The sequence below is a fragment of the Orycteropus afer genome, unplaced genomic scaffold (genome assembly GCF_000298275.1).
Source record: "Orycteropus afer afer isolate SDZICR_OR568_19922 unplaced genomic scaffold, OryAfe1.0 scaffold00449, whole genome shotgun sequence".
Lineage (NCBI taxonomy): Eukaryota > Metazoa > Chordata > Mammalia > Tubulidentata > Orycteropodidae > Orycteropus > Orycteropus afer.
The window spans coordinates 1,525,570-1,551,131 of record NW_006922036.1 but is presented as its reverse complement, the minus strand read 5'-3'; the positions used below and the strand labels follow the sequence as shown (position 1 = coordinate 1,551,131).

The window sequence follows — 25,562 nt, the reverse complement described above, 5'->3', positions numbered from 1 at the left end:
AGCGGAATGCCTTACCCACTATGCCACCAGAACTCCTTAACTGATTGATATGTAGTAAGTGCTTAACGAGTGTTAGCTATTATTGTTGTTGTGACTGTGTGTGTTGAGTGCATGAGTCAGCATTTATTGAAATGGGTAAGAGTGGGTGAGCCCATACTCAGAATTTAGAATACATGAGTGGTCATGGAACAGGGAGAGGAGCAGGTGTGGTGGGCATCGGAGTGAGTGAGGCAACGCCCTCAGCAGTAGTACTCATGGATGCGCCTGGCCCCTGAGGCTTGAGAGTCCAGACTGGACCTGGTCGATAGGAGCCTGTCGGCCTCCCCCAGGCTGTGTCGGGACAGCCCCTCAGAGCTGTCCTCGCTGTGGCGCAGCCTCTCCAGGCTGATATAGGCGCCCGAAGCCTGAGCGGAACCTCGGGAGCGACACTTGCGACAGCGCCTGCTTAGGGCTCCACAGCAGACTAGCAGTGTAAGGGGCAGCGCTACGACAGCAGCCACGCTGCCAACTACAGCGTTGATGAGCCGCTGCGTGCCTTCGGCGTCCACCACCTCGTCGGTGGAGAAGATGATGCACTGCTCCTTGCGGGGCGCTAGGCCCTGAGCACATACGCAAGCCACATACTTGGTCTGGGGCGCCAGCCCGTCAATAGTGACCCTGGTCTCGCCGGGCTGCACGGCCACCCGCAACATGTCATGTTGCCCAAAGACCGCGTAGAGGACGCTGAAGGCAGTGGTATTCCTGGCCTGGGGGGCCTTCCACGTCAAGGACACGCTGTGGTACGTGTCCCCCACCACCCTGAGGGACTGCACCATCACCGCCTGCTGGGGCTCAGCTGGCCCTTGGGTGAGCTCTCCAGGGGCCCCCATTGGAAAATGCTGGGGGGTTCGCTCCTCCTTCTTGCTGGGCCCAAAGGTCCAGGAGGGCAGGGCAGCAGGGTTGTGGGCATGGGCGATATGCCTGGCTACCAACTTGTCATTGTAAGCAGCAGCTTCTGCCCGGTCACTTGTCCTTTCCTGAAGCACACCAGGACGCCTACTCTGCTGTGTGGAAGCCTGGGCCTCAGTGACAGTCAGGGACATGAACATCTCAGAGGTGCCCAGGAAGTTCTTGGCCTGGCAGACATATTCTCCAGAATCTTGATGGGACACTGCTGGCAAGGCTAACAGAGCCCACCTTGTGCCATCTCGGGAGATCTCCTGGTGCACTGTGGGAAGAAAGAGGTTTCATGGGAGAAGGGAGGGTACCACCCCAAAATCCCTTTAAGGACTAGTCTACACCCCACACAGAATTGTCTGTCATCTTGAGAAACACTGGGAATCGTTTAACTTTTCTAAGAATAGCCAAGAGGATCAGGATTACAAATGTGGGGAGTCTCTGAAGCCCCAGGTAGGGGCAGAGCCTAGGAATGATCTACTTCCCAGGTATGATATGTTCAAACTGTGTTTTACAGAGTACTGGGCTTCACGGAGTTGACCCTTTGGAGGCAGAGGGCAGCTGTGTTGTGGATAAGGAGGGTAGAGGGCGAAATAAGGAGAGGCTCAGGGATGAGCTCCCCTACCCAGAGCCACTGCACTTCCATGATATCATTTGCAATGTTGTGTTTTATGTGGTAGATCTCTGGTACAATTTTGTTTATAAATTGATTTCAAACCCATTGCCCTAGAGCAGTGGTTCCCAACCTAGTTGCAGGAGACATAGAAGAAAGCTGGAGGAGACTAGCAGTTTTCTGGCCCAAAGCTGAAAAAGTCATTCTTTCCCATCCCTGACCCCAAGTGCAGCAGCAAGTGAACCCACTACAGAGTCAGCCAGGTCTCGTTAGGACTGTGACTCCTACATGTATGAGCTGTGTAATGTGAGCTACGCATTTCACACCTCAAATCTTCAGTTTACTCATATGCAAAATAAGAAAGATAATCAGGTTGCTAGCTAAGTTCCAAGTCCCTATACTCATCATGCACTTAGACATTAGTGCTAAAGTTCAATACATGGTAATTCATGTGGTTAATAATTCCTCCTGATAGCCAGTTACCATCAAGTCAACCTCAATTCATGGTGAACTCACATGTGTCAGAGTAGAACTGTGTTCTAGAGGGTTTCAGCAGTTGATTCAATGGCTGGGTGCTTTGGGTTAGCAGCCAAGCATGTTAACTGCACCACCCAGGGACTCCTAGTGATACTAGCTTAATATTTACAATTGCTGTTATTGTTGTTATGTGCTGTCGAGTCGGACCAGATTCATAGTGTCCCCTCCTTGGATTTCCGAGGCAGTATCACTACGGAAGTAGATTGCCCATCTTCCTTCCGAGGAGTGGCTGGTGGGTTTGAACCACCAGCCTTCTGATTAGCAGTCAAGTGCCTTAGGCATTATGCTACCAGAGCTCCCAATATTTACAATTAGGAATCCTACTATAAACATCAATACCCTAATTTCCTGCTACCAGAAAGCCAGCTTTTTGCTCCTTTCAGGGCATCACCTGCCCCTCTGATGGGACAAGATAGAACAGGATGCAAACCATAATCAACCTTAAAGCCATTGCCTTATGCCTTGCCTCCTGGCAGAGTCTGCCAACTCAGACAGATCTGCATCCAGATTATTTAGACCACCTCCCTGTCCCTGGCATACTTGACCTTGTCCCCTTGAAGTTACAGATACTGCTCCCCCATCTGACATCATAGCCCAGCAGTCCCTATACTCACACACCTGTGCCATTGAGAGGGTGCCTGTTAGCCCTCCTCCAACTCATCTCAGGCCCAGGGACCCCAGTGGCTCCACAACGTAGCACTACTGTACTGCCCACAAGGGACCTGAGGCTGGCCACACCTGGGTGGAACTCCGGGCCTTGACACCTCCTCAGTTCCAGCTGGCTGAAGGCCACCCCAGCCAAACTGTGTGGACTGGCACACCACAGCCTAGCCTCTATGAAAGCCAGGTGCGGGACCCAGCCATCTAGGAAACGGGCCAGGTCATAGAGTCGGCAGTCACACATCCAGGGGTTGTCCTGAAGTCCTGCAGGTTGGGAGAGAATACAAGCAGTGAGCCACTGAAAATTCAGACCCCTCCTTTTTGAAAGGACCAGATGAGCCCTGAGCTCAGAATCAGCAGAACTGTCCTCTAGGTCCAGCTCCTTACCTGGCTTGCTAGTGACTGGGTGTGGTTCTTCAACTCGAATGCTAGTGTTGCTTCCATTTGGGGGTTACTAGAAGCATAAATCTTAGGGATGAAGATAAATGACCATACCCTTCAGTACAGATTACACCTCAGAGTAAGGAAAGCAGAAATCCTCACAATTGGGCCAATTAGCAACATCACTACAGAGGAAATATTGAAGTTGTCAGTGATTTCATTTTACTTGGATCCACAATCAACACCCCTGGAAGCAGCAGTCAAGAAATCAAATGACGTATTTCATGGGAAAATTTGCTGCAAGGGACCTCTTTAAAGTGGTTAAAAAAAGAACAAAAGTCACTTTGAGGACTAAAGTTCACCTTACCCAAGCCATGATATTTTCAATCCCCTCATTTGCATGTGGAAGCTAAACAATGAATAAGGAAGACTGAAGAAGATTTGATGCCTTTGTATTATAGTGTTGGTGAAGAATATTGAATATACCATAGACTGCCAGAAGAATGAATGAATCTGTCTTGGAAGAAGCATAACCATAATATTCCTTAGAATCAAGGATGGCAAGACTTTATCTCACATACTTTGGACATGTCATCAGGAGGGACCAGTTACTGGAGAAGGACGTCATGCTTAGTCAGCAAAAAAGAGGAAGGCTCTCAGTGAGATGGATTGACACAGTGTCTGTAATAAGGGGCTCAAACATAGCAACAATTGTGAGGATGGTGCAGGACCAGGCAATGTTTCATTCTGTTGTATATAGGGTTGCTATGAGTGAGAACCAACTTGATGGCATCTAACAATTACAACATAAGCATGAAAGCCATTGCTGTTGAGTCAATTCCAACTCATAGTGACCCTGTAGGACAGGGTAGAACTGCCGTAAGATTCCCAAGGCTATAATATTTATGGAAGCAGACTGCCACATCTTTCTGCAGAGCACCTTGTTGGTTCAAACCACCAACCTTTCAGTTAGAAGCTGACTGATAAGCCACTGTACCACAAGGGCTCCAGGAGATAAATCATACCTATTCATGGCTTAAGGACTTCTGGTATTGCAGTGCTTAAGCACTCAGCTGCTAACCAAAAGGCTGGTAGCTTGAATCCACAGGAGAAAGATGTGGTAGTCTGCTTCTGTTAAGATGTATAGCCTTGGGAACCCCATGGGGCAGTTCTACTCTGTCCTACAGAGTCACAATGAATCAGAATCAACTCAGCTGCAGCTGTTTATTGTTTGTTTGTTTTAAAATAAGCATAAAGGTAATACATATTGAAGTACCAGGTAAACATACACATACCTACAAGATCACCAATTACTGCTGCCTTCCTTAGAATGACCCTTCCAGATCACTGGCCCAGCTGTGAGGATTTCTGCAATCACTGCAACACCAAAACCCAGTTCTAAAAATGCTTCACTGTTCCCGGCCGCTGTCAGCATCACTCCAGTAGTAGAGTGGCTGCTTGAAGCCCTGGTCCCTTTGACACAGGCACAAATGGGGTAAGAGAAGGAACTAGAAGGCCAGAAAATCAAATTTTTGGCATAAAAATGAATATCACCATTGAGTGAAAGCAGGGCACTGCTCTTACCTTGTCAAAGAGCCTTGTACAGACAAAAGGGAACAATGTATCTTCCATTCTAAGACACAATTCCTTGGTCTATGTTTGCATAGACCATTTCCAATGTAAAATCAACACAAACACCCTTCACATGATGTCCTCCCCCCCCCCACAAAAAAAAGCTGTTAGTTTTAAATTATTAGTGCGTCTAGTGATCAATGGCATCTTACACACTTGCATACATATATTTGACATATTTGGAACAGAAATGTCAGAGGGCTGGGGAGAGATCTAATGGCACAGCTATGAATCTCAGTTCCTTTGGAGCAATAGCTGAGAGAGAAGGTGCTGTTTTATTCTCCTACCCCCACTCCCTACTGTCCCCCCAGTGGCAGCTGCCCTATATCCCTTGGTTAAAAGCACCTAACAATTCATTTGCAATCCAAGATTCATCACTGCCAAGCTCTGGTGGTTAGGTACCTGATCTTCATCTCCTCACAAAAAGATCCTGAAAGAATGAATCCAAAAGACAAAATTAAATGACAGAAATGTTCATCTACCACACTGGCAAAAGTTAAGCATTTTGGCAATTTTGTCAGCTCTGTGAGAGTAGATTTCCATCCATTTTTCTCACTGCTGTATCGCAGCTCCCACAGCAGGGCCCACACACTGACAGGCAATCATGGATGATGGTCTCACCCACTACTGGTGGGAGTGAGAAATGGCACAGCCAGTTTTGAGAATATAGGATTGGTATTTAAATGTTTACTGTGCGTACTGCATGAGCCAGCATTTCTATCTCTCAGCACTGATCCTAGAGAAATATATGCCAATGTTCTCTGTGGTATCATAGATGTTAGTGATATAATGGAAACAGCCTAAATGTTCATTAAAGAGGAAAAGGCTAAATAAACTACAGTATAAATATACTGTAGAATATTGCACAGTGGTTATAAAAAGTAAAGTTGATCCATTTATAGTAATTTAGAAAGATCTCCAAGATATATTTACTGCTGGTTGATGATTTTTTAAAAAATCTATTTAAACACATACACATGTATTTTCTGTCATATATATATATATATATATATATATATATATGTAAGCTCTGGTAGCATAGTGCCTAAGGCATTTGACTGCTAACCAGAACGCTGGCAGTTCAAACCCTCCAGCTACTCCTTGGAAGGAAGATTGGGCAATCTACTTCTGTAGTGATTGTTGTTGTTGTTGTTAAGTGCTGTCGAGTCATTTCTGACTCATAGCGACCCCATGCACAGCAGAAAAAAACACTGCCCGATCCAGTGCCAGCCCCACAATTCCATAGTGATACCACCTTGGAAACCCAAGGAGGGGTCGCTATGAGTCAGATCTGACTCGACGGCAGTGAGTTTGGTTTGGTTTAGTTTATATATGTATGTGTAAGTAAATGTATAGTAAAATATAGGGAGGACATGCAAATAAACATGGTAATAGTGGCTACTTTTTGGGAGAGGGAGAAGGGGTTAGAAAGGAAGAAGAGAAAAGGGAACTTTAGCCTTTCTTGTAATATTTTAAATGCTCACATATATGAGTTGGGTAATTAAAATTGATTTTCCACAATGAGTTATGCCCTCATCTGCCACCCTCAGGATCAGTTAAGTGTTTTTAGCAGGAAAGGAGATCTGGTTTACCTGGTAAGCAACTGATAAGCATTAGGAAGGTGGTTGGACAGGGATGAAGCTGGATGAGGCTTAAGGCCTCACCTTGCTCTTCCTTGCCCTGCTTCCAGAAGTAAACTTTCCAAATGTTCCCTCTTCCAGAAAGTCTCTGTGGCCTCAAGGATAGGGTTACTCAGAATCCTTAGGATTTCCCTCAACATGGACTCTGCCCTCAGTACTGGAGATAGTATGAGTCAAGGCATGCTTCAGACATACCCTACAAAGAGGTCCTTTCCTCTGAAACTCCCACTGCCCCACCTGGTTTCCATGCCCTCCTTAATGGACAGTGGAGGGAGCACCACCTGTATGACCAGATACATAGGCCCAAACCCACCACTAATCCCTCTAGGCTCTGTTTGTTCATCTGTACAACAAAGGAAGTTGTATTTGCACTGTCTACCCAATGGGATGGTGTTAACTCAAAGACCTTGACTATGAGGGGCAAGAGGGATCTCAGTGAACCCTAGTGCCACATTAATGCAGACAGTCAGGAAAGACTGAGCAATTGACAAAGGGCACAGTTACTTTCTGTATACAGAGTTCTCAGAGGATCCTCCCAAAGAGGGACATTGACATATTTTGGGTACTGTTGAAGTTTGGGCTCCCCAGAAGCTGACTTAGATGAAGATTAGCATGCTCTGGGTTTGTTAAGGGAAGGAAGGTCCATGGTACCTATACCTGTGTTAGGGAAAGGAAATAAGGGAAGGAAGGGAGAAGTGAAACTGTGATAGGGACCTGGCCACAGCCTTAGCTTACCTGTGGGGGGTTCTAGAACTGAAAGAGCCTATCAGAGTTGTCCCAAGTGACTGGGCCTTTAGACTCCCACACTGAAAGCTCAATGGAGCTGCCTCCAGGAAGTGTGTGCTCTTGGGCAGGCAAGGTGGCTCTGTAGCTGAGACATTCCTTGACTCCTGCATGAGGGCTAACAGCTGAAGGACTGACAGGACTCTGATTTAACAAGCATCACAGCACATCTCTGTCACCATCTACCTCTTGTGTGCTTGGCACAGCCTTTTTACCCATCACACCAACATTTTGTTATAATTATCCTCCCTTTATGGAAGCTGAGTGACTTGCTAAGGACACACAGCTAAAAAAGGCAGAACTGGGATTTGAACTCCAGCTATATGACTTGGAGCTTGAGTTCCTAAACCTGCCACTCTGTGTCTCTCACTCAGTCTTCAATTACACCTAGAAAAAAAGAAAAACCAAACCAATTTCCATCAAGTCAATTCTGACTCATGGTGACCCATGTATATCAGAGTAGAAGTGCTCCATTGGGTTTTCAGTGGCTGATTTCTCAGAATTAGATTGCCGGGCTTTTCTTTTGAGGAAACACTGGGCAGACTTAAACCTCCATCCTTTTGGTTAGCAGCCAAGAGCATTAACCATTTGCACCACCCACGACTGGTATTGTTTCCACTTTCCAGCTAAAGAACCATGACTCAGAAAGACTGGACACCTTATCCAAAACTCCAGGACTCACCAAGGTTATTCCTGGGGAAGGATAGAAGAGGCCAGTGCTGTCTCTTACCTAGGACCAGCCTGGCCCGTTGGCCATGCAGGAAGGGCCCTGTATGCAGGTGGGCCCATGTGGCCAGTAGCTCCTGTGGAAGCCTCATCAGTTGGTTGCTGGAGAGGTCCAGGAAGGTAAGGTTCCCCAGGAAGCGTGCAGCCTCCATCGGCACAGCAGAGAGGCGATTAGCCTGCAGATCCAGAAGCCGCAGCTGAGGGGTGTCCCTGAGGGCCACCCAGGGAAAAGCAGCCAGGCGGTTCCCAGGCAGCCGCAGCTCATGCAGACGCTGCAGGCCTCGCAGCATGAGGGTGCTGAGGTTATTGAGGGCATTGTAGGGCAGCCACAACTGTTCCAGGTGGCCCAGCAGACTGAAGGCCTCTGCAGGCACCCTGCGTATGGCCGTCCGCTCCAGGCGCAGTCGGCAGGTGTCTGGAGGGATGGAGGCTGGGAGAAGTGTGATGTCAGGGTCATCGCACACCACCGTCCTAGTAATACACATGGAGGACAGTTTAGCAAAGGTCTTGTTGGGTTGAAGTTTCCCTCATATCCCATGAAGAGGCCTCCAGTATGCCAGATCCCAGGGGCCCTGAAGAGGCCCCTGGACAGCAGCTGCACATTCAAAACCTGTCATAGAATCCCAGAGACCCATTTGGGTTCAGTTTGCTGGACTGAAGAACTGCAAGCTTGAAGGCTGATGTCCTGCCCTGGACTCACTCCACCTGTCCTGCCCTGAAAGTGGACAGTGAGTAAATCCTAAGCTGGTTTTGAGAATGGTTGTGTGGCATATATGTCCTACAAGTACTAAGTTGTTAGATCATTCCTCACTTCTTGTAACCATGTTGACTTTTCTTTATTTAAAAATTATATATATTTGGCTTCCAGCCAAACAAAAGTCAGGCATATGAGTTGAATATTTATCCGAGGTAGATACACTCCTTATAGACAACAATCATGGGAGAAAGAAGGGCTGTTTGTGCACAGGGATACAACTCAGGGGCCAGGAGTTCATGGAGAGATGGACATAGGGAAGATGTAACTATCAGGAGGAAGTGTGAGGGGAGCTATTGCATTGTGGTAAATTGTAGTCAATGTCATGAGACAAAGTGTATGTGAACTGCTGTATGGAAAGTGAATTTGCTCATAAACATTCACCCAAATCACTATATATATACAGGAGCTCTGGTAGCATAGTGCCTAAGGCACTTGACTGCTAACCAGAAGGCTGGTGGTTCAAACCCATCAGTCACTTCTCGGAAGGAAGATGAGGCAATCTATTTACGTAGTGATACTGCCCCAGAAACCCAAGGAGGGGTCTCTATGAGTCGAGTCTGACTCAACGGCACATAACAACAACAATAACATGTATATAGACATCTAAAGTGAAAGGTCTCGAGCCACTCTGAACCCTGAGGGATCATTGATAATCAGGTATTTCAGAGCTAGGACTTTGCACTCCACTGCTTAGACTCACTTCTGGGGTTCTTGGCTTACTGGCTGTATAACCTCTCTGTCCCTCAGTTTTCCCATAAAGATAGACACCACTACACAAGGCAGGCATGGAATTAAGTGAGGTAATGTATGCACAAGCTCAGCACAGTGCTGTTCACCCTATAGCAGCCCAGTGATACAGACCATTCTTGTGACTTCTACACCCCAGGGCTGCACCTAGATGGGGTTAATCTTAGCAATCACTCCTTCTGCCTCAACAGGGACTTCTTAGACTTTGTTCTGTCAAATTTAACACTAAAAGCTGAGGATAGATAAACAAGCAGCAGTCCCTGCCATCAATGAGCATACAGTTTAGGGCAGTGTTTTACATGTGATCGCTGATCACAGTTCACTAGCATAAAGTAAGACCAACAGGAAAAATTTCCAAGAGGAAGGCAAAGCCTGGAGGCTGGGCATCAGGGGACCAGCCCTTTCCCAACCCTAGTTCCATCTGGAGTGTTTCTCTGCTCACACTGCAGGGGTGTGTGTGTGTGTGTGTGTGTAGTGTTTTGCTTTGATAAGGAGGTTGCTCTTTTGTAATATCATTACCTATTGCAGGGAGCTCTGGTAGCATAGTGGCTAAGACACTTGCCTGCTAACCAGACGGCTGGCGGTTCAAACCCACCAACCACTCCTCGGAAGGAAGGTTGGGCAATCCTACTTCTGTAGTGATACTGCCTCGGAAACCCAAGGAGGGGTAGCTATGAGTTGGGTTTGACTTGATGGCACATAACAACAACAACAACAACATTGCAAATAACAGCCTTCTTGTGTAACACACACACCACCAGCATCCATTAGCTTAACCTGCATGATAGGTTTGATTTTCCTATAAACTGTGCCCACAGAAAGGTGCAGATATTCCCACTTGTTCATATGTTCCTCACACATTCATGGAACCCCTCTCAAGTGATGGGAGTTGCAGCCATTCAGAGAAGTATCACACTCAGCCCCTCTCCCCACATGGTGTGTAATCTAGGTAAGGAAGAAAGAGCAATTAAGGCACCCATATTTTTAGGTGTTAATACAGTTTGGGGTACTGCAAGGAGGAAAGTCCAGTTGTAAGTGAAGGAAGAGAGTTGATGGGATTGGGGAGAAAAGGATCAAGGCAGGAATCAAAGGAAACTAACAAGAGATCAATACAAGCCAATAGCACAACTCCCAGGAGGCAAATCGTGCATGAGGAGCATAGACTATGACTGTCTTTGGGCCCAGACTGAGCTCTGCCAGGCAACCCAGTGCCCACAGATGTCACACTCTGTTCACTACATATGAACATGGAGACAGAGCAGCTGTCCAGGCTGCTCAGACGTAAGAGCTGTCCAGGCTGCTCAGACATAAGAGCAGAGCTCTCTGGGGGCCCTGGTTATAGACCAACTGCATGAAAGCCTCGAGTATATTGCACAATCTGTACTTTTGGGATTTAGAGGGCTCTTTCAGGGCTCTTACAGCCTACGGTGTAGTAAATTACATGGTGTGGCTTTTCTAGCCATAGTTTTCCTAACTCCCACCAGATTACTGGGTGGGACCATGCAATTTAAACTCCTGATTGTTAAAGTCATCCACCTGGAGTATTTCTGTTGGAGCAGCATAAAGTTATCTTCTGGGAAAGTTTGCTCTCTCTCCCAGGTGTGTGGAATACTGATGTTGGGATTGGCTGCTTTTGCCATTCTGCCAGGCTCAAAATGAGCCCTCCCAGAGGCAGAAGAGGGGAGCAGCTGCCACTGCTGCCATGACCACTGCCCCGCTGTGCAGCTGGGCTGTGTGAGTGCACAACTGGGTTGACCAGCAAACGACTGTCTCCTGCATGTGCCCCCCCCCGCACCTATTTTTGGGAGCTCTGGTAGTGTCATGCCTAAGGCATTTGACTGCTAACCAGAAGACTGGTGGTCCAAATCCACCAGCCACTCCTCGGAAGGAAGGTTGGGCAATCTACTTCCATAGTGATACAGACTCAGAAACCCAAGCAGTGGTCACTATGAGTTGAATCTGACTCGATGGCAGTGGGTTTGGTTTTGGTTTGGTTTTAGAGGCAGAAGAATCCCTCTGACTGCCAGCTGAGAGAGACATGCTGCTGAGAGAGAGAGAGAGAGAGAGAGAGAGATGCATGGCTGAGAGAGACACACAGCTGAGAGACGGCAGCATTGGAACCAGGAGGCACAAGACAGAGCAGCAGGCTTACCTGACCCACAGAGGCAGAGGCCATGCCTAGAGGTCAAGGGCCAGAGAAGCATGTCAAAGGGCACAGCAAAAGGGAGACTATGGAATTATTCTGTGGAACTGTGTCCTGAGCTTGTCCTTGAACTTGAATTGTAGCCTATTGCTTCCCTAATTAACCCCATAATCTGTGAGTTCTGTGTGGCCACTGCAGTGAATTATTGAACCCAGCAGAGAGGTGGTAGATGCTGCGAGCAGGATGGTTGATGTCAAGGTTGGTAAGAGGGCTGGAGGGTGATGGCATATCTAGCCTACCTCATAGGAACAGGCCTTGTGCTGCTGATGGTGATTCTGTCTTCCTCTTGTGTAGTTATAAGTAAAAAGATGCCACCTTCTAGCCCCTTTAGCACAGCCTTTAACAGCCTCACTCCTTCACAAGACATACCGTGCAGAAGGTCTGGTGCACATTAGCCAAGGGATTCTCAGGCAGGTAGATGGTTGAAAAAGCTTTGAGGGGATAATGGCTACTGCCTAAAATTAGGGACCCTGGAAACTGCCCTGGAATGTCATTTTCCATCCTAAGGTGAACTCTGCTACCTGGAGCCCTTCTCAGTTTCTCCTGTGAAGAGTTCTGGAGATGGAGTTAGAAGCCCTGGTTTCCAGGACAAATTCTGCCACTGAGGCCATGTCACTTTGAGCCCTTTGCTCTTGGGGCAGGGTGTGTGTGGGTCTGCATCACCTGGATCATACTGTCCATGGCATAGGGGCTATTTCATGGTTGGCTCAGGGCTCAGCCTTGACCTCCCTTAGGGAGAAGGTTCTTATTCTCCATATGAGTTGGAGCTTTAGGGATTTAGGCCAAAAATGGAGTTCTTTCTGTTCTTCAGGCCATACAGGATGTCCTTTCTTGGTGAAGGTCTCTCCAGCCTATGTTTCCCTTTACCCCCATTCATTGTAAGATCATTTAAAAGGGGCCTGTGATAATATTACTCCCTGATCATACACTACTAGAGACTCCCGCACACCTGTCTAAGAGAGGAGCAAGGGAGAATGGCATGAAAGAAGGTTGGAAAGATAAAGAAAGGTCATAAGCCAGGGCTGACATCTTGAGCTAGGTAGGAAATACTTGGTCATTAACAGGTAGGTTGAAGAAGGTGAAAATGATGATGTAAAAACTACTGAAGGGAAGAATAGAATGAGAAAAAGAATAAGAAGGTGGAACATGGAGTGTCCACAACCAGAAGGCCCACTGGGAATGTCTGAATGGAAGGCCAGAAAGGGTAGAGTACTCTCAAGGGCTAATATGGGGGCAAGGGGAGTCAAGGAAGGGTAGAGGATGAAGAGAATCTGGCCTTCAAGTGAACACTCTTGAGGCTGCTGGTCCTGGGCCCATGGCCTAGATGGGGAGGTCACACAGAAGCCAATGACACCTACATGGCATTGTAGAAGGAAACATCAGGGATAGGATTGGGTGCTGGGGAGGTTGGGGAGAGATACAGACAAGATGATGGAGTGAAAGAAGCAAGGCAAAGAAGGGAAAGAGGTAAGAGAGGAACTTTTCCTGCTTATTTCCTGTTCCACTCCACCAGGAGCCTGGATGAGGGCTCAGGAAGGATTTCTGGAGCTTGAAATCCCATGCCCCAACTCCCATGTATAAAAGTTCCTCCTGGGAAGAGCCCAAGACTCAGCTTGTTGAAGATAATGCCATGCAGACCACTCCCAGAGGACCCTACACCTCAAGGGTGGAGAAATGGGGGTCTCACTCAGCCCTGGTTTGAGAATCTGCAATCCACCTGTCCCCACCCAGCCCTGCTGGCAAAGCTAATGGGGCCGGACCACCTTCTCTGCTCCCAGTGCCATACCTGGCCCTGCTGCCATCACTCAGCATATGGAAGCTGCAGCTGCACTGTGAGGGGCAGGAGCACCGAGCCTGAGGGAGTCCTCCGAGGGCCAGCAACCAGAGCATTCCCACTGACACCTTCATGGCTTCCGGCTCCCCTCCAGCCAAGACAGAGCCTGTCTCTGACTGCTCAGTCTTGCCAGCCTTGCAAGCCCAGCTGCTCACTTGCTCCTGGGGCCCTACCCGAAGTTATCGGATAAATACAGACAGGCTGGGGATTAGGAGAGGAGTCCTGGCCACAGCAGTTAATGGCTTACTGCTCCCCAGAATCACCCAGTCCTGAGTGTGGGGGTAGGGAATCACTTCCATAGCATCAGGCCTAGGCTCAGAGAGCTCAGGTGTTTAGGGTTCTTGGGGCAGGGAGGGTGGGCAGCCTCCAGAGGCAAGCAGCTATTGGACTGGCCTCCTTTCTGCAACGCTACCCAAACCAGCCAGGCTATTGGCAGCACAGACTCAACCAGGTGTCCAGGTTTTGGGGAAAATGGAGACAGAGCTTGGCCTCTCAAGGGACTTTGGAAATTCTTTTCCAGGGGCAATATCAAATAGTGACAAAGAGAACGGAGATGTAGCAAGTCTTTCTGAAGGCAGCGAAAGCATTAGGAAGACCCCAAGCTCTGAGGCTACATGGATTCAACTCTCAGCTCCTCCACTTATAGGCCATGACCTTGGGCGAGTCACATAATTTCTCTTTGTCTCCTGTGTCTTCATCTTTAAATGAGAAGTAAGTTTACTCACCCAGGGTGCCTATGAACATTAAGTAAACCAGATTTGCCCAGATCTTCACAGCCAATAGGAAGAAAATCTGTTTCATTAATAATGTTGCTATTGTTGTTAATTGCCATCGAGTCACTTCCAATTCATGAAGACCCCTCGCTTTGCATCATCTTCACGATCATTGGTGTGTCCTCCTCCAGTGATTAGTCCTTCCCAATAATTCATCCAAAGTAAGATTCAAAGTTGTGTACAATATTATGTGACCCATAGGATTTTCATTGGGTAATTATCAGAAGTAGATCACCAGGCCTTTCTTTATAGTCTGGAAGCTCTGTTGAAATCTGTCCACCATGCGTAATCTTGTTGGTGTTTGAAATACCAGTGGCATAACTTCCAGCTCATAACAACACAAAAGCCATCAAAGTATGACAAACTGACAGATAGGCCATTAATAATAAGTACCCAAATTTTGCTTGCACTTGCAGACAACTGCTCATGGAGGAGTTAGAAAGATTCAGATAGTTCCAGGGAGCCCCAGAGGTGTCCCCTATAGGTTCATGAACTATTCCAGTCTGCTGTCAATTAGCTGCTTCCCCTGAGTACCTTGGGAACACCCAGAGTCACAACACGGCCACTTCAGCTTTTGGGAATTACCACCAATGCCAAAGGCATGTGGTGTCTCAGTGTGATGTCAGAGAATGCCCCTCTTCTGGACATATCGTATACCAAGGAGGGTCCCAGAGCGGTGTCTCACAGCCTTGTTAGAAAAATCACTTCCATTTTTCATGTATTTCTCCCATTCCCAACCTCATTCACCACACTCACCGAGGACATCAGTCAGGGACTAAGCCAGGGATGATTTCAAGTAACAGACACCACCGTTCACTCAGATTCCTTCATCCAATTTAATGCTGTGGCTTTGCTTTCTGGTCCAGCATGCCCATAAGAGTAGTGTAGACTGGGTGCTAAACCTAATTGTTTCTGAGTTATAAGAAAAAACAGAATCAACACAGACACAGCTACACACATGAGGGAAGACAGACGCCATATGAGAATTGTCTACAAGCCAAGGAACCAAAGAATGTCCAGGGCTACCAACAAGAAAGCATATGGGTGGACCCCTTGCAAGAGGAAAGACATGCGAAATGGACAAATATTCACAGAATAGAATGAGTTGCTTGACCAGAGGAAGTCAGAAGATGCTAATGAAAGGTGTCAGTGCCCTAGGACAGGAGGTTGGGCTTTTGTCCCAGCTCTGTCCATGAATTACTATGTCACCTCAGGCCAATTCTTAACTACTTTGAGCCTCAGTTTCTTCATCTAAAATGGAAAGAATGATGGTATTTAATTCATAGAGTCACTGTAGGATTCATCATGTGGTCATGTAGCACAGTGCCTGGCCTATACTGAGCACTCAATAAACATCAACTATATTCTGAATACCTCTCTGGGGCTTGATTTCTTTCAAGGAAAATGAGTTAATAAAATTATGAAAAAAAAAAAAAAAGACTAGACTTGCTGGTCTGATAGAGCCTGTTGAAACCCCTGAGACTATGGCCCCTAGCTCCCCTTCAGGTCTGGAATCGAACTCCTGTGGCTTCCATCCAAATAAAAGACTGGCACATGGGCTGAACATTTACTTCAGGTAGATATAGTCCTTGGAGAGATCAATCATGGGAGAACAGAAGGGCAGTGTATGCACATGGAGACGGCTCTGGGGGCAGGAGTGCATAGGAGGGAAGGACATAGAGAAGAGGTAACTATGGGGAGGAAGTGGGAAGAGAGCTGTTATATTTTGGGGAATTGCAGTCAATGTCATAAGCTGAAATGTATATGAACTGCTGTATGGAAAATGAAATAGCTCTGTAAACTTTCACCCAAATTACAATAAAAATTTTTTAAAAAAGTAAATGAGTTAAATTGTTCTAGATTACTGGTTCCTGATATATTATTTACCATAAGCCAGTGCATGACTTACAGCAGACTTCTATAGAAGTCAAGCTCTTAGAGGATCTTAGGGTCACTTACAAGAAGATAGTAGTCACTGCCTTTTGCATGTGTGTGTGTGTGTGTGTGTGTGTGTGGTGGGTGAGGGGGAAGTTTATGCTGATGTAGCCCAAGCACTCTGTGGGAAACAGGAAGTGCAGCCCTGAACCTATAACCATGGTAAAAAAAAAAACAAAAAAAACTCACTGTTGTGGAGTCAAACCCAACTCATTGGGTTTCCGAGGCAGTATCACTATGGAAGTAGATTGCCCAACCTTCCTTCTGAGGAGAGGCTGGGAGGTTTGAACCACCACAGCCTTCTGATTAGCAGTCAAGTGCCTTAGGCACTACACCACCAGAGCTCCCAAGATTTACACAGGCAATGAAAAAAAATAACTCTCCTATGTTGCCAAGGAAGAAACCAAGCAGAGTCCAAACATCTTACCCCAGTTACTAGTTAGCTAATTAACGGCCAACTCTGAATCAGAACCTGGGTCTCTAGTCTCAGTTGGGGTTCTTTCCATGACTACAGGTGACTTCCCAACCTTCAAGCTTTCACCAATGCTTATGATCACATGTGATCATAAGCATATATCACATACAGAGGTACACATGCCACATGCACAGAAGCACACAGATATTCACGTGCTCACACATGAATACATACCACATATACACACACATATACACTCATGCATGTACACACCACACACACATGCGTGCACATGAATACACACCCATGTGCACACACACTAGATCTCAACTTGTCAGCACCTACAAAAGGAAAGACCTGGCTCCTAACCAACTCTCAGTAACAGCTGCAGCTCAAATCCCTCCTATCACTCCCTCCCTTGGTAGTTATGCAACTCTTTCCAATTCAGCTCTTTGGATTCCTGCTCTTTAATCCAGCCTGGTGAGGCTGAAATGAATGAGACAGGATCCATCCAACTTCACAAAGGCCATACTGTACAACTGGTGAATGCATTCATTTTGCTTGATCCAAAATGATGACTTAGAAGGGGAGGTAGCAAGAGTAGCCTAAGGATCAGCATAAGAACGATGCTGGCATATGAAGTGGCCCTTTAAAAGGGAAGCCTTACTTGAGGAGCCAGAGAAGAGCCAACCAGCAGGGAGGATGCCGAGGATGCCAGAGCCCAGGACACTGTCTGCCTGCTTCGGGGAACTTGAAGTACTGATTGTGGGCACTGTGCTGCTGGTAGAAGGTGAGCCAGGCCAGACATGTGGGGACAGGCACCAGTGGTTCCCAGAACCAAGGCAGCACCTGTGATCTGGCAAGGATACCCCCAAACCAGTCAGGGTGTTGTGCCTTCTCGCCCCTGTTCTTGATGCAGAACGATGGGCCACAGACTGCCACACCTATGGCATGCATCAGGAGACCGGGGCCCACGGAGAGGAGCCTTGCAGGGGTGAGGGAGAAAGAGACTTTAAGAGTGGATAGCTTCCAGGAGATGACCAAGAACCCAGGCATTAGAACTTTCTGTGTCCCTCCAACTGGGACAAAGTTTAGTCTACTTCCAGGAGGTCCTGCTGAGAATCTTGTATAAGCCCAGGCCCCTGAAAAGCTATAGAGACAGGTCTACTGTCTTTGTGCCCATGACCAAATTCCCTCAACTCTGTGATCCCAGTGCCCTGACATTCAGTGAGTGGTCATGAGGGTCTAATATGATCATAAACATAAAGTGCTTGCCTGAGAAGACACACAGGAATCTAAGTTTATCTACTCTGTCTTCTCCAGCTCTGCCTTACCATCACCCTCTCCATTTCCTCTTCCCTGAACATGTCCACTCATAGGCTACATGGGCCAGGATGTGCCTGCTTCCATCTAGGACTTATTCCTAAGAGGCTCACTGAGGCCAGAGCCAAGACAGCATAGAAGCTGTGGCTAGACAGCCAAAGACTGTGTTGATGGGGACCAGCCCTTGTTCAAAGCAGCTACAGAGAACTAATATTCACATTTTTCTCACCTGATGAGAACCATGGTGGAGAGAGAATGGCAGCCACTGAGTCTATCCTGGTGGTCCTTCCTCCAAGAAACTTGTTATCTAACCTCCCTCCACTCTCCAAACATGCCTTTTGACTTTTGACTACTGCATATCTTTGCACATGTTATTCCCTTTTTCTGGAATGTTCCTTCACACTTAGTCCTGGTAAATGCTCACAGTCTTCATTTTAGCCAGGGAAGCTAAGGTACAGAGAGTTTGGGGAACAGGAAGTGAATGATCAAGTCAAAATTCAAGGTCAGGTCAATCTACTCTGGAGAACAACACCTTAGAAGTACACCTTGTACCTTCCATCCTTGGAGCTCCAAGCTAAAATACTGCCACCCCAAGACCCTCCCTGACTCTGTCCCCTAGCCATAGTAAGAAATAAAAAAACAGACTTTTTGAACTTTGAGAGAGTTGAGTTCAACAAGCTCTACCATTTACTAGGTGTTTATCCAGGTCTAATTTTCTCTGAGCCTCAGACTCTGATTGTAAATGGGGAAGACATTATCTTAGGCAAGAGATGGTGAGATGATTTGTGTAAACTGCTCATCAAATGTCATACTTGTTATTGTCACAGCTTAGACCACACCACACTACACTGATTGTATCCTTGACTGTCTCCCATTAGACTGAGAATATAAAGTTCAGGGCCTGTGCCTATGGTGTCTGTGTCTAAAGGCCAGCTCACCTGGGTAGGTGTGGAAGAACTGTGCTGAGAGGGTTGCTGGGAATGGAAGGAAGGTAGCTGAGGCTCCATTCACCCCAAGAACCCTGGGTCTGACCCCAGTGGTTATGAGGGTCTAATATGATCTTAGACATAAAGTGCTTGCCTGAGTAGACACACAGGAATCTAAGTTTATCTACTCTGTCTTCTCCAGCCCTGCCTTACCATCACCATCTCCATTTCCTAAGCCATGATTCCATCTCCTACCCTTCCTTTCAGCACTCTCTGGGCTCAGCCTCAATGGCCTGACCATCCTCTCTTTCTACAAGTTCCCAGAGCTGAGGACTCCCAGTCACCTGCTGGTGTTGAGTTTGGCCCTGGCAGACAGTGGGATCAGCCTGAATGCCCTTGTTGCAGCCGTGTCCAGCCTCTGCCGGTACTGCCACTTTCTCTTGTCCACTCCCTGCCCCCCACTCCATGGGCTTGTGGGTCCAGCCTGGGGCTGATCTCTTGTGAAAACAGCAACACTGGGGCAGTGAGGCTTCATATTTGTGAAAAGCTTGCCTGGGGGTACAGGGTGGGCAGGCTGGACTAAGCTACACTTGAATTCCAGACTCCCCCTAAAGGATGGTGGCTGGTTTCTAGAGTCCAGAAGCTGCTCAAACTTGGTCAATCCCTACACTACTGTAGGGATGGAGAACATGGACCATCTCATAACCATCATGCTAAGTCCCCAAACTACCTGGGTTTGGTGCCTGGCTCCACCGTTTCTAGTTCTAAGTCTCCTCAGTAAATTGCATGTCATCATCCAATTTAGATTGGATGTGCTGACTTGTTATTTGTAGTTGTTGGAAGTGCTGGAAGTGCTGACTTGTTATTTGTAAGTAATTTAAAACAATGCTCAGCACATGTTGTTGTTGTTGTGTGCCATTCAGTCAATTCTGACTCATCGTCATCCTACAGGACAGAAAAGAACGGCCCATAGGATTTGCTAGGCTGTGATCTTTATGGGAGCAGATTGCCAGGTTTTTTCTCCTGAGTAGTGGCTGATGGCTTCAAACAGCCACCTTTGGGTTAGCGACTGAGCATTTAACTATTGTACCACCAGGGCTCCTTGCTCAGCACATATTGAGCCCTAAATAAGGGTTTGTGAAAACAAATAAGATTTTAGCAAGTATCAAGGCCTCCTTTATGCAAGCCAAGGTCTCCCAAAGTGGCTGCAGAAGGTACTCACAGATTTGTTTTCTAAATCAGACTAAACATTCCATTGGGGGTTTTGGGTATTAAACTTTTAATCTCTAACCCATCTGGGAGCCAGTAGGAATAAATTGGGGAGTTTCCTTCTCCATCATGCCCTGGTCTTCTCCTCCCCTCTACACTCTGCCTAGGGAGGGCAACTGTAACTTCCACTTTGGTCACCCCATAGAGCTGAGAGTTGGGAGGCCTGAAGTCTATCCCTTGAGTTTAAGTTCATTTGCTATGTGAGGCTGTCCAAATCTCAGTTTTCCCATGTGTAAAATATAGACATGGCCTCCAAGGCCCCCTCCCCACTAAGGGGCTTTACTTCCTGTGATAGCAGCATCTGACCACACAGGCAGACCCCTTGGGTAAAAGACAGACTCTTAGCTAGGAGGTTTGGGCTCTAACCCTATCACTTCAGTCCAGAGACATAAGCATGTCAGTCCCAGTGTCCTCATAGGGAAAGCACTACAGCCCTCCTCCAAGGGGCTAGTCCTGCCCTCCAAGTTGATATTGGGAGGTGTGGGAGGAGATCAAGAAGAAAGGGAGGAGTTACCAATGCCAAGTGTTCCTACAGGTGCTGGCCCTATGGATCAGATGGCTGCCAGGCACACGGCTTCCAGGGCTTCTTGATGGCTCTGGCCAGCATTTGCAGCTGTGCAGCCATTGCTTGGGAGCGCTACCACCATTACTGCACCCGTACGTTTTTGGGCTCCCAGATCGGAGCATCCCAAGCAGATTGGGGAGGGAGGCAGGGAGGTGTGGTCAGGATGAAGTCTTGCTCCATGTTTTGTGGTACAGGAGAGTGTCAGTGGATGTGCGGGTGCATGGCTATAACATTCATTTGAGGAAAGGAGGGAAGTGGGAGAGTGCAAAGAAGAGTAGAGGCCCATGGAAAGGCTCGCTATGCCATCGCTGAAACCCCAGGCAGATCAGGGATCTTCTCTGAACCTTAGTCTCCTTCTCTGCAAGGTACTTCTTATAACCAACCTCACAGTTTTATTTTATGAGATCATGCATGCATATAAATGCCCATATAATGCGGGGGGACAGGGAGGCAGCGAGTGTGTGTGTGTGTGTGTGTGTGCATGTGTGTGTATACCTGGGACCTCACACTTTATGGGGCCTTTGCTACTTCAAGGCTCCATGGAGGCTAGTGCAACTCTAGGTTTCCCAAGCTGGATGGTCACATACTATCTTCAGAATTTTGGCCATGTTAGTGTACCATCTGATCTAATATGTACTTGATATTTTTGTTAAAAGTGACTCACTTTTAAAAGCTATAACATCTGTTCCACTCTCATTCTAAGCAATATCTGTGGAATCATAAGTTTAATACATTATTATAGTTTTAACACACATTAAAATAACAAAGTATGCTCATCCATAGTCCATTCAGATGCCCTGTTCACCACCAGGGTATGTGAATATACTATGGAAGCTGTGGCTCAGCTTACCCCCTCAGCAAACCTTCAATTTGTAAATTAGGCAGAGGCACAGAGAGATTAAGTAGCTTTCCCAAGCCTCCAGAGGCAGTCACTCACGCCTTTTGTCTGCTGAGCTGAACTGTAGATTTGCCCTGCATGGCCTCTACCCTCATGTAACCCCTTTGGAATGTAAGTGGCCCTTGTGACTCTCTCTATCATATGCCTCACTGCAGGCCAAAAAAATGCCTTTGTTCTTACTGTTTTGAGTGGTGATAGGTTAGCTCCCCTGCCTCACCTGTCTCCCGCCATTCCCAGCCCAGCCCAAGCCCCAGTACTCCCTAAGACCATCATACACACCCCCTCCACACAGTCACATACAATTCTTCCCAGGCAGCCAACTTCCTCAACATAGGATGGTCAGCCATGTCAACCTGCACCTTCCTGTACTAGAGGGGGCATGGTGTGTCAGCAAGGATACAGGGAAGGGGAAAGAGGTAGGGGGCAGTTTGAGCAGACTGCTCCATTCCTGATGGCCTTGGGCATGTCACTTTGGTCATCTGTTCCAAAGCCAAAAAGTTGAGGTAGGAACTTATTATTGTGCCTCACTGGGTGGACACACCTAAACAAACTCCGTATTGGCTGTATGAAAGGAGGCAAAGTATCAGACAAGGAAGGAGTGGCCTGCTCTTTTCTGCTATCAAACCACACTGAAGTCCTGTCCTCTGCCATGCCCTGGTCTGCAAAGGAACACTGGCAAATAAACCACACAGAAGAGGCACCAGGGGAAGGAATCCTGAAGGTCAGGTCCAGAGTGCAGAACCATGTGGGAAGGGCTGGCTTGAGGCTTCCTGTTCAGAGGGGTCATGGGTGGAGGGGACGGGAATGAAAGAGGTGAGGCCAGTGGGACATCACACCAAAAGATACTGTTGGGATCCTTCCCCTGCCATTGGCACAGAGAGGCTTGTAGCCCCAAGTCAGAAGTTCTCAAAGGTATCCTGGAAGCAGAGGTGGTGGTTGCATGTGAACAAGAGCCAAGGGTAGTGGTTAGCCTGGACTCCTGCCTACCTCCCTAAGTCCTCCCTTGAGCCCTAAAAGTGGCCCTGGGGTACACATCAAACCCTTGCCTCTCCCGCTCTCTCCCTACCCTTTAAAGAGTATGGTATTGAGCATCTACTGGGTGCTTTTTACCATGATGTCTCCTCTCCTTCTGATCACCCTCCAAGGGAAAGATCATCCTTCTCCTGTTGAAGAGGCTCTGAGAAACTCACAAGTTGCACTGAGAAATTGAGCATGGGAGCAGGATTTAGAGATACTCTGCATGACCACATGAAAGTCAAGTCTCCTTCACTTGACTGATGCTCTGCTAAACCCCATTTCCTTTCTGCCATGCAGGAAGTAGGCTGGCCTGGAGCTCAGCCAGTGCCCTGGTGCTTTTTGTGTGGCTGTCTTCTGCCTTCTGGGCAGCTCTTCCCCTACTGGGCTGGGGACGCTATGACTATGAGCCACTGGGAACGTGCTGCACCCTGGACTACTCTAGAGGGGACAGGTAAGACCTCAGACAACGGTGCCCCAGCTAAAAATCTAAACATGGAAGTGGCAACATTAGCCACCCAACCTCAACTGCTTAGTCACAATACCCACTGATAGCTGTATGAAAAAAGCCAAGACTGAAGACTGATCAAGGGATGGGGAAATTATGCAAATCAAGGCCCAGAGTTGGGCCCACAAATGAGCATTTGACAGAAAGCTAGCCTGTGCCATCAGTTACAACAGTCACAGAGCTCCATGTCCTCCTTGTTGTCTTAGCAGACAGCAGTAATGACTATGATGTCATTGGATCTGGAGGAGCCTTGGTACTGGTTTGATAGATTTGAATAATGTTAAGGTCTTTGCATTGGAGGAACTGCTCCAGCATGGAGTTCAGTTCCTCCAAGTAATGTGGACCAAGCCTTGGGGAGATAGCCTTGAGTGTAAGACAGTCCTTGCCACAATGAGCATACAGTCTAGTGGAGACCAGGATTAAGGGAACCTCTTTGCTGCCATGGGATGGGGTCACATGGGCCCCACCCTCCTTCTTGCTTGCACTAAAGCCACATACATTCATATGCCATATATGTGATACTTACTCATGTAGTACCTGTTCCTAATGGTAGGTTTCTATAGTGGACCCCTTTTGAGACCCTTAGCCTGGCCTACATGTCCCTCCAGGGCTGTCACAATGGTGTTCGACAGGGTGTGCAGTCCTCCTTGTAACAGTTCCTTCTGCCATGCTCTGGTCTGCAAAGGAACACTGGCAAATAAACCACATAGAAGAGGCACCAGGGGAAGGAATCCTGAAGGTCAGGTCTAGAGGGGCCTTAGTGTACAGCTCCATAAAGCAGGGCGTCCCTTCATGAAATGGGACTCTGTGTCCTGGGGCCTTCCACCTGCTGCTTCTGATTTGTCCTCTGAGGCAGACCTCTACCTACATCCAGTGACCACTATCTGGTCCCCTGGTCTCCTTGGTGGTCCCATCAACTATTTCTTTCTTTCTTTTTTTTAATTGTGATTTGGGTGAAGATTTACAGAGAAAATTCACTTTCCATACAGCAGTTCACATATACTTTGTCTCATGTCATTGACCAGTTTACCACAATGCAACAGCTTTCCTCCCACTTCCTCCCCATAGTTACCTCTTCCCAGTGTCCATCCCTCCATACACTCCTGCCCCCTGAGCTGTCTCCCTGTGCATAAGCAGCCCTTCTTTCCCCCATGATTGTTCTCCAAGAAGTGTATCTACTTGAGGTAAATGTTTAACTCATATGCCTGTATTTTGTTTGGCTGAAAACCACAGGTGTGGGTTCAATTCCAGACCTGAAGGGCAGCTAGGGGCCATAGTCTCAGTGGTTCCACCAGGCTCTATGGGACCAGCAAACCTGGTCCCAACCTTTTTTTTTTTTTTTCTCCAATGATTTTGAGTTTTGTTCCACATTGTTCTCCCCCTTTATCAAGGATCTCCTACATAGATCCCCTTTCACCTTCAACTATTTCTTTAGTGACACAGTATTCATCTCCTTGTCATCCTCAGGCCCATTTCAAATCCCTATATTTAGAACACTCCTTGAATGCTCTATCCTCCTAGTCCACTAGCATCTCTTCATTGGGTGAACATGTTTCTTAGACTTCAATGTCACATTCTCCATGCTGGGGGAACATCCAGGAGAGCTTGCAGTTTGCAGAGAGTAGGGTTGGGTACTTGAACTTGAAGGAGGACTCATTCCCACCCCAGCTTCCTGACTCCCAAGGTTATTGGAGGGCCTGATCCCCACGTAGCTCCCATCTCCCTTCAGGGTTCAGCCCAGGCCTGGTAGACGTTCCACTGAGCACTCATCTGAGAGCAGCACTTCCCCAAATCTGACTATCTCAGCAGCCAGCCTAGAGGAAAGATGGGTGGCCCTATGAGAGCAGATGATCACCCTGAGAGACAACCCTCACTGCCTCCCCCTCTGCCTGCAGAAACTTCACCAGCTATCTCTTCACCATGGCCTTTTTCAACTTTATCCTGCCCCTCTTCATCACACTCACTTCCTACTGGCTCATGGAGCAAAAACTCAAGAGGAGTGGCACTCTCCAGGTAAGGCTCCAACTCACAGAGCTGGAAAGACCTCTCTGTCTGACTCAGGAACACTGGCTGGGAGGAGGGAGATGGTAGGGTATCTGGGCAATGTGATAGGAGCTATCACAGATTTCTGTGTTTTCCATAATGCAAAGAAAATCCTGTTTTCTTAGCACATGGGATGTTAAAGCTTCCTTACACCTTGGAGGAATTTAGTCCCAGCCCATGAGTAGGTGGGACTGCCACTTCCAGGAGAGAAGAAGCAGAGCAGTTCAGGTTCACCAGACCCCATCATCCTGTGAGCCAGGCCCCTGTAGGACCCCAGCAATGTCCTTACATGTCATTCTTTCCAAGAACTGAGGCTTGGAACCAAATTATATGTTTTTCAAATGCTACTTTTAAATTGTTTGTTGTTGTTGTTGTTATGTGCCGTCGAGTCAGCCCTGACTCATAGCGACCCCTCCTTGGGTTTCCGAGGCAGTATCACTACGG

The 25,562-nt window shown here is 47.6% G+C and overlaps 2 protein-coding genes across 2 annotated transcripts in view; one reads left to right on the top strand and one right to left on the bottom strand.

Moving 5' to 3' along the window:
- Nucleotides 1-239: 239 nt before the first annotated feature.
- LRIT1 (leucine rich repeat, Ig-like and transmembrane domains 1) lies at nt 240-13,523 on the bottom strand. The gene is made up of 4 exons (XM_007954231.1): nt 13,402-13,523; nt 7,913-8,379; nt 2,705-3,010; nt 240-1,207 (listed from the first exon to the last, which is right to left on the bottom strand). Exons 1-4 carry the CDS (start codon nt 13,521-13,523, stop codon nt 240-242), a joined length of 1,863 nt encoding a protein of 620 aa, XP_007952422.1.
- A 3,760-nt stretch (nt 13,524-17,283) lies between these two features.
- Nucleotides 17,284-25,562, top strand: part of RGR (retinal G protein coupled receptor) — a 16,088-nt gene continuing 7,809 nt past the window's right edge. Inside the window, exons 1-5 of the mRNA XM_007954235.1 lie at nt 17,284-17,362; nt 19,089-19,245; nt 20,626-20,747; nt 22,868-23,021; nt 24,971-25,088. Of these exons, the coding sequence (XP_007952426.1) occupies nt 17,284-17,362; nt 19,089-19,245; nt 20,626-20,747; nt 22,868-23,021; nt 24,971-25,088 (630 nt within the window). The remainder of the gene's footprint in view (nt 17,363-19,088; nt 19,246-20,625; nt 20,748-22,867; nt 23,022-24,970; nt 25,089-25,562) is intronic.

Excerpts from the sequence above, each read along its gene's own strand:
- LRIT1 (XM_007954231.1), bottom strand. The coding sequence starts at position 13,523 with ATGAAGGTGTCAGTGGGAATGCTCTGGTTGCTGGCCCTCGGAGGACTC. Across the intron at positions 3,011-7,912 it reads ACGGGCCAGGCTGGTCCTAG|GACTTCAGGACAACCCCTGG; the intron begins GTAAGAGACAGC and ends CCCAACCTGCAG. Across the intron at positions 1,208-2,704 it reads GCACCCTCTCAATGGCACAG|TGCACCAGGAGATCTCCCGA; the intron begins GTGTGTGAGTAT and ends TTCTTCCCACAG.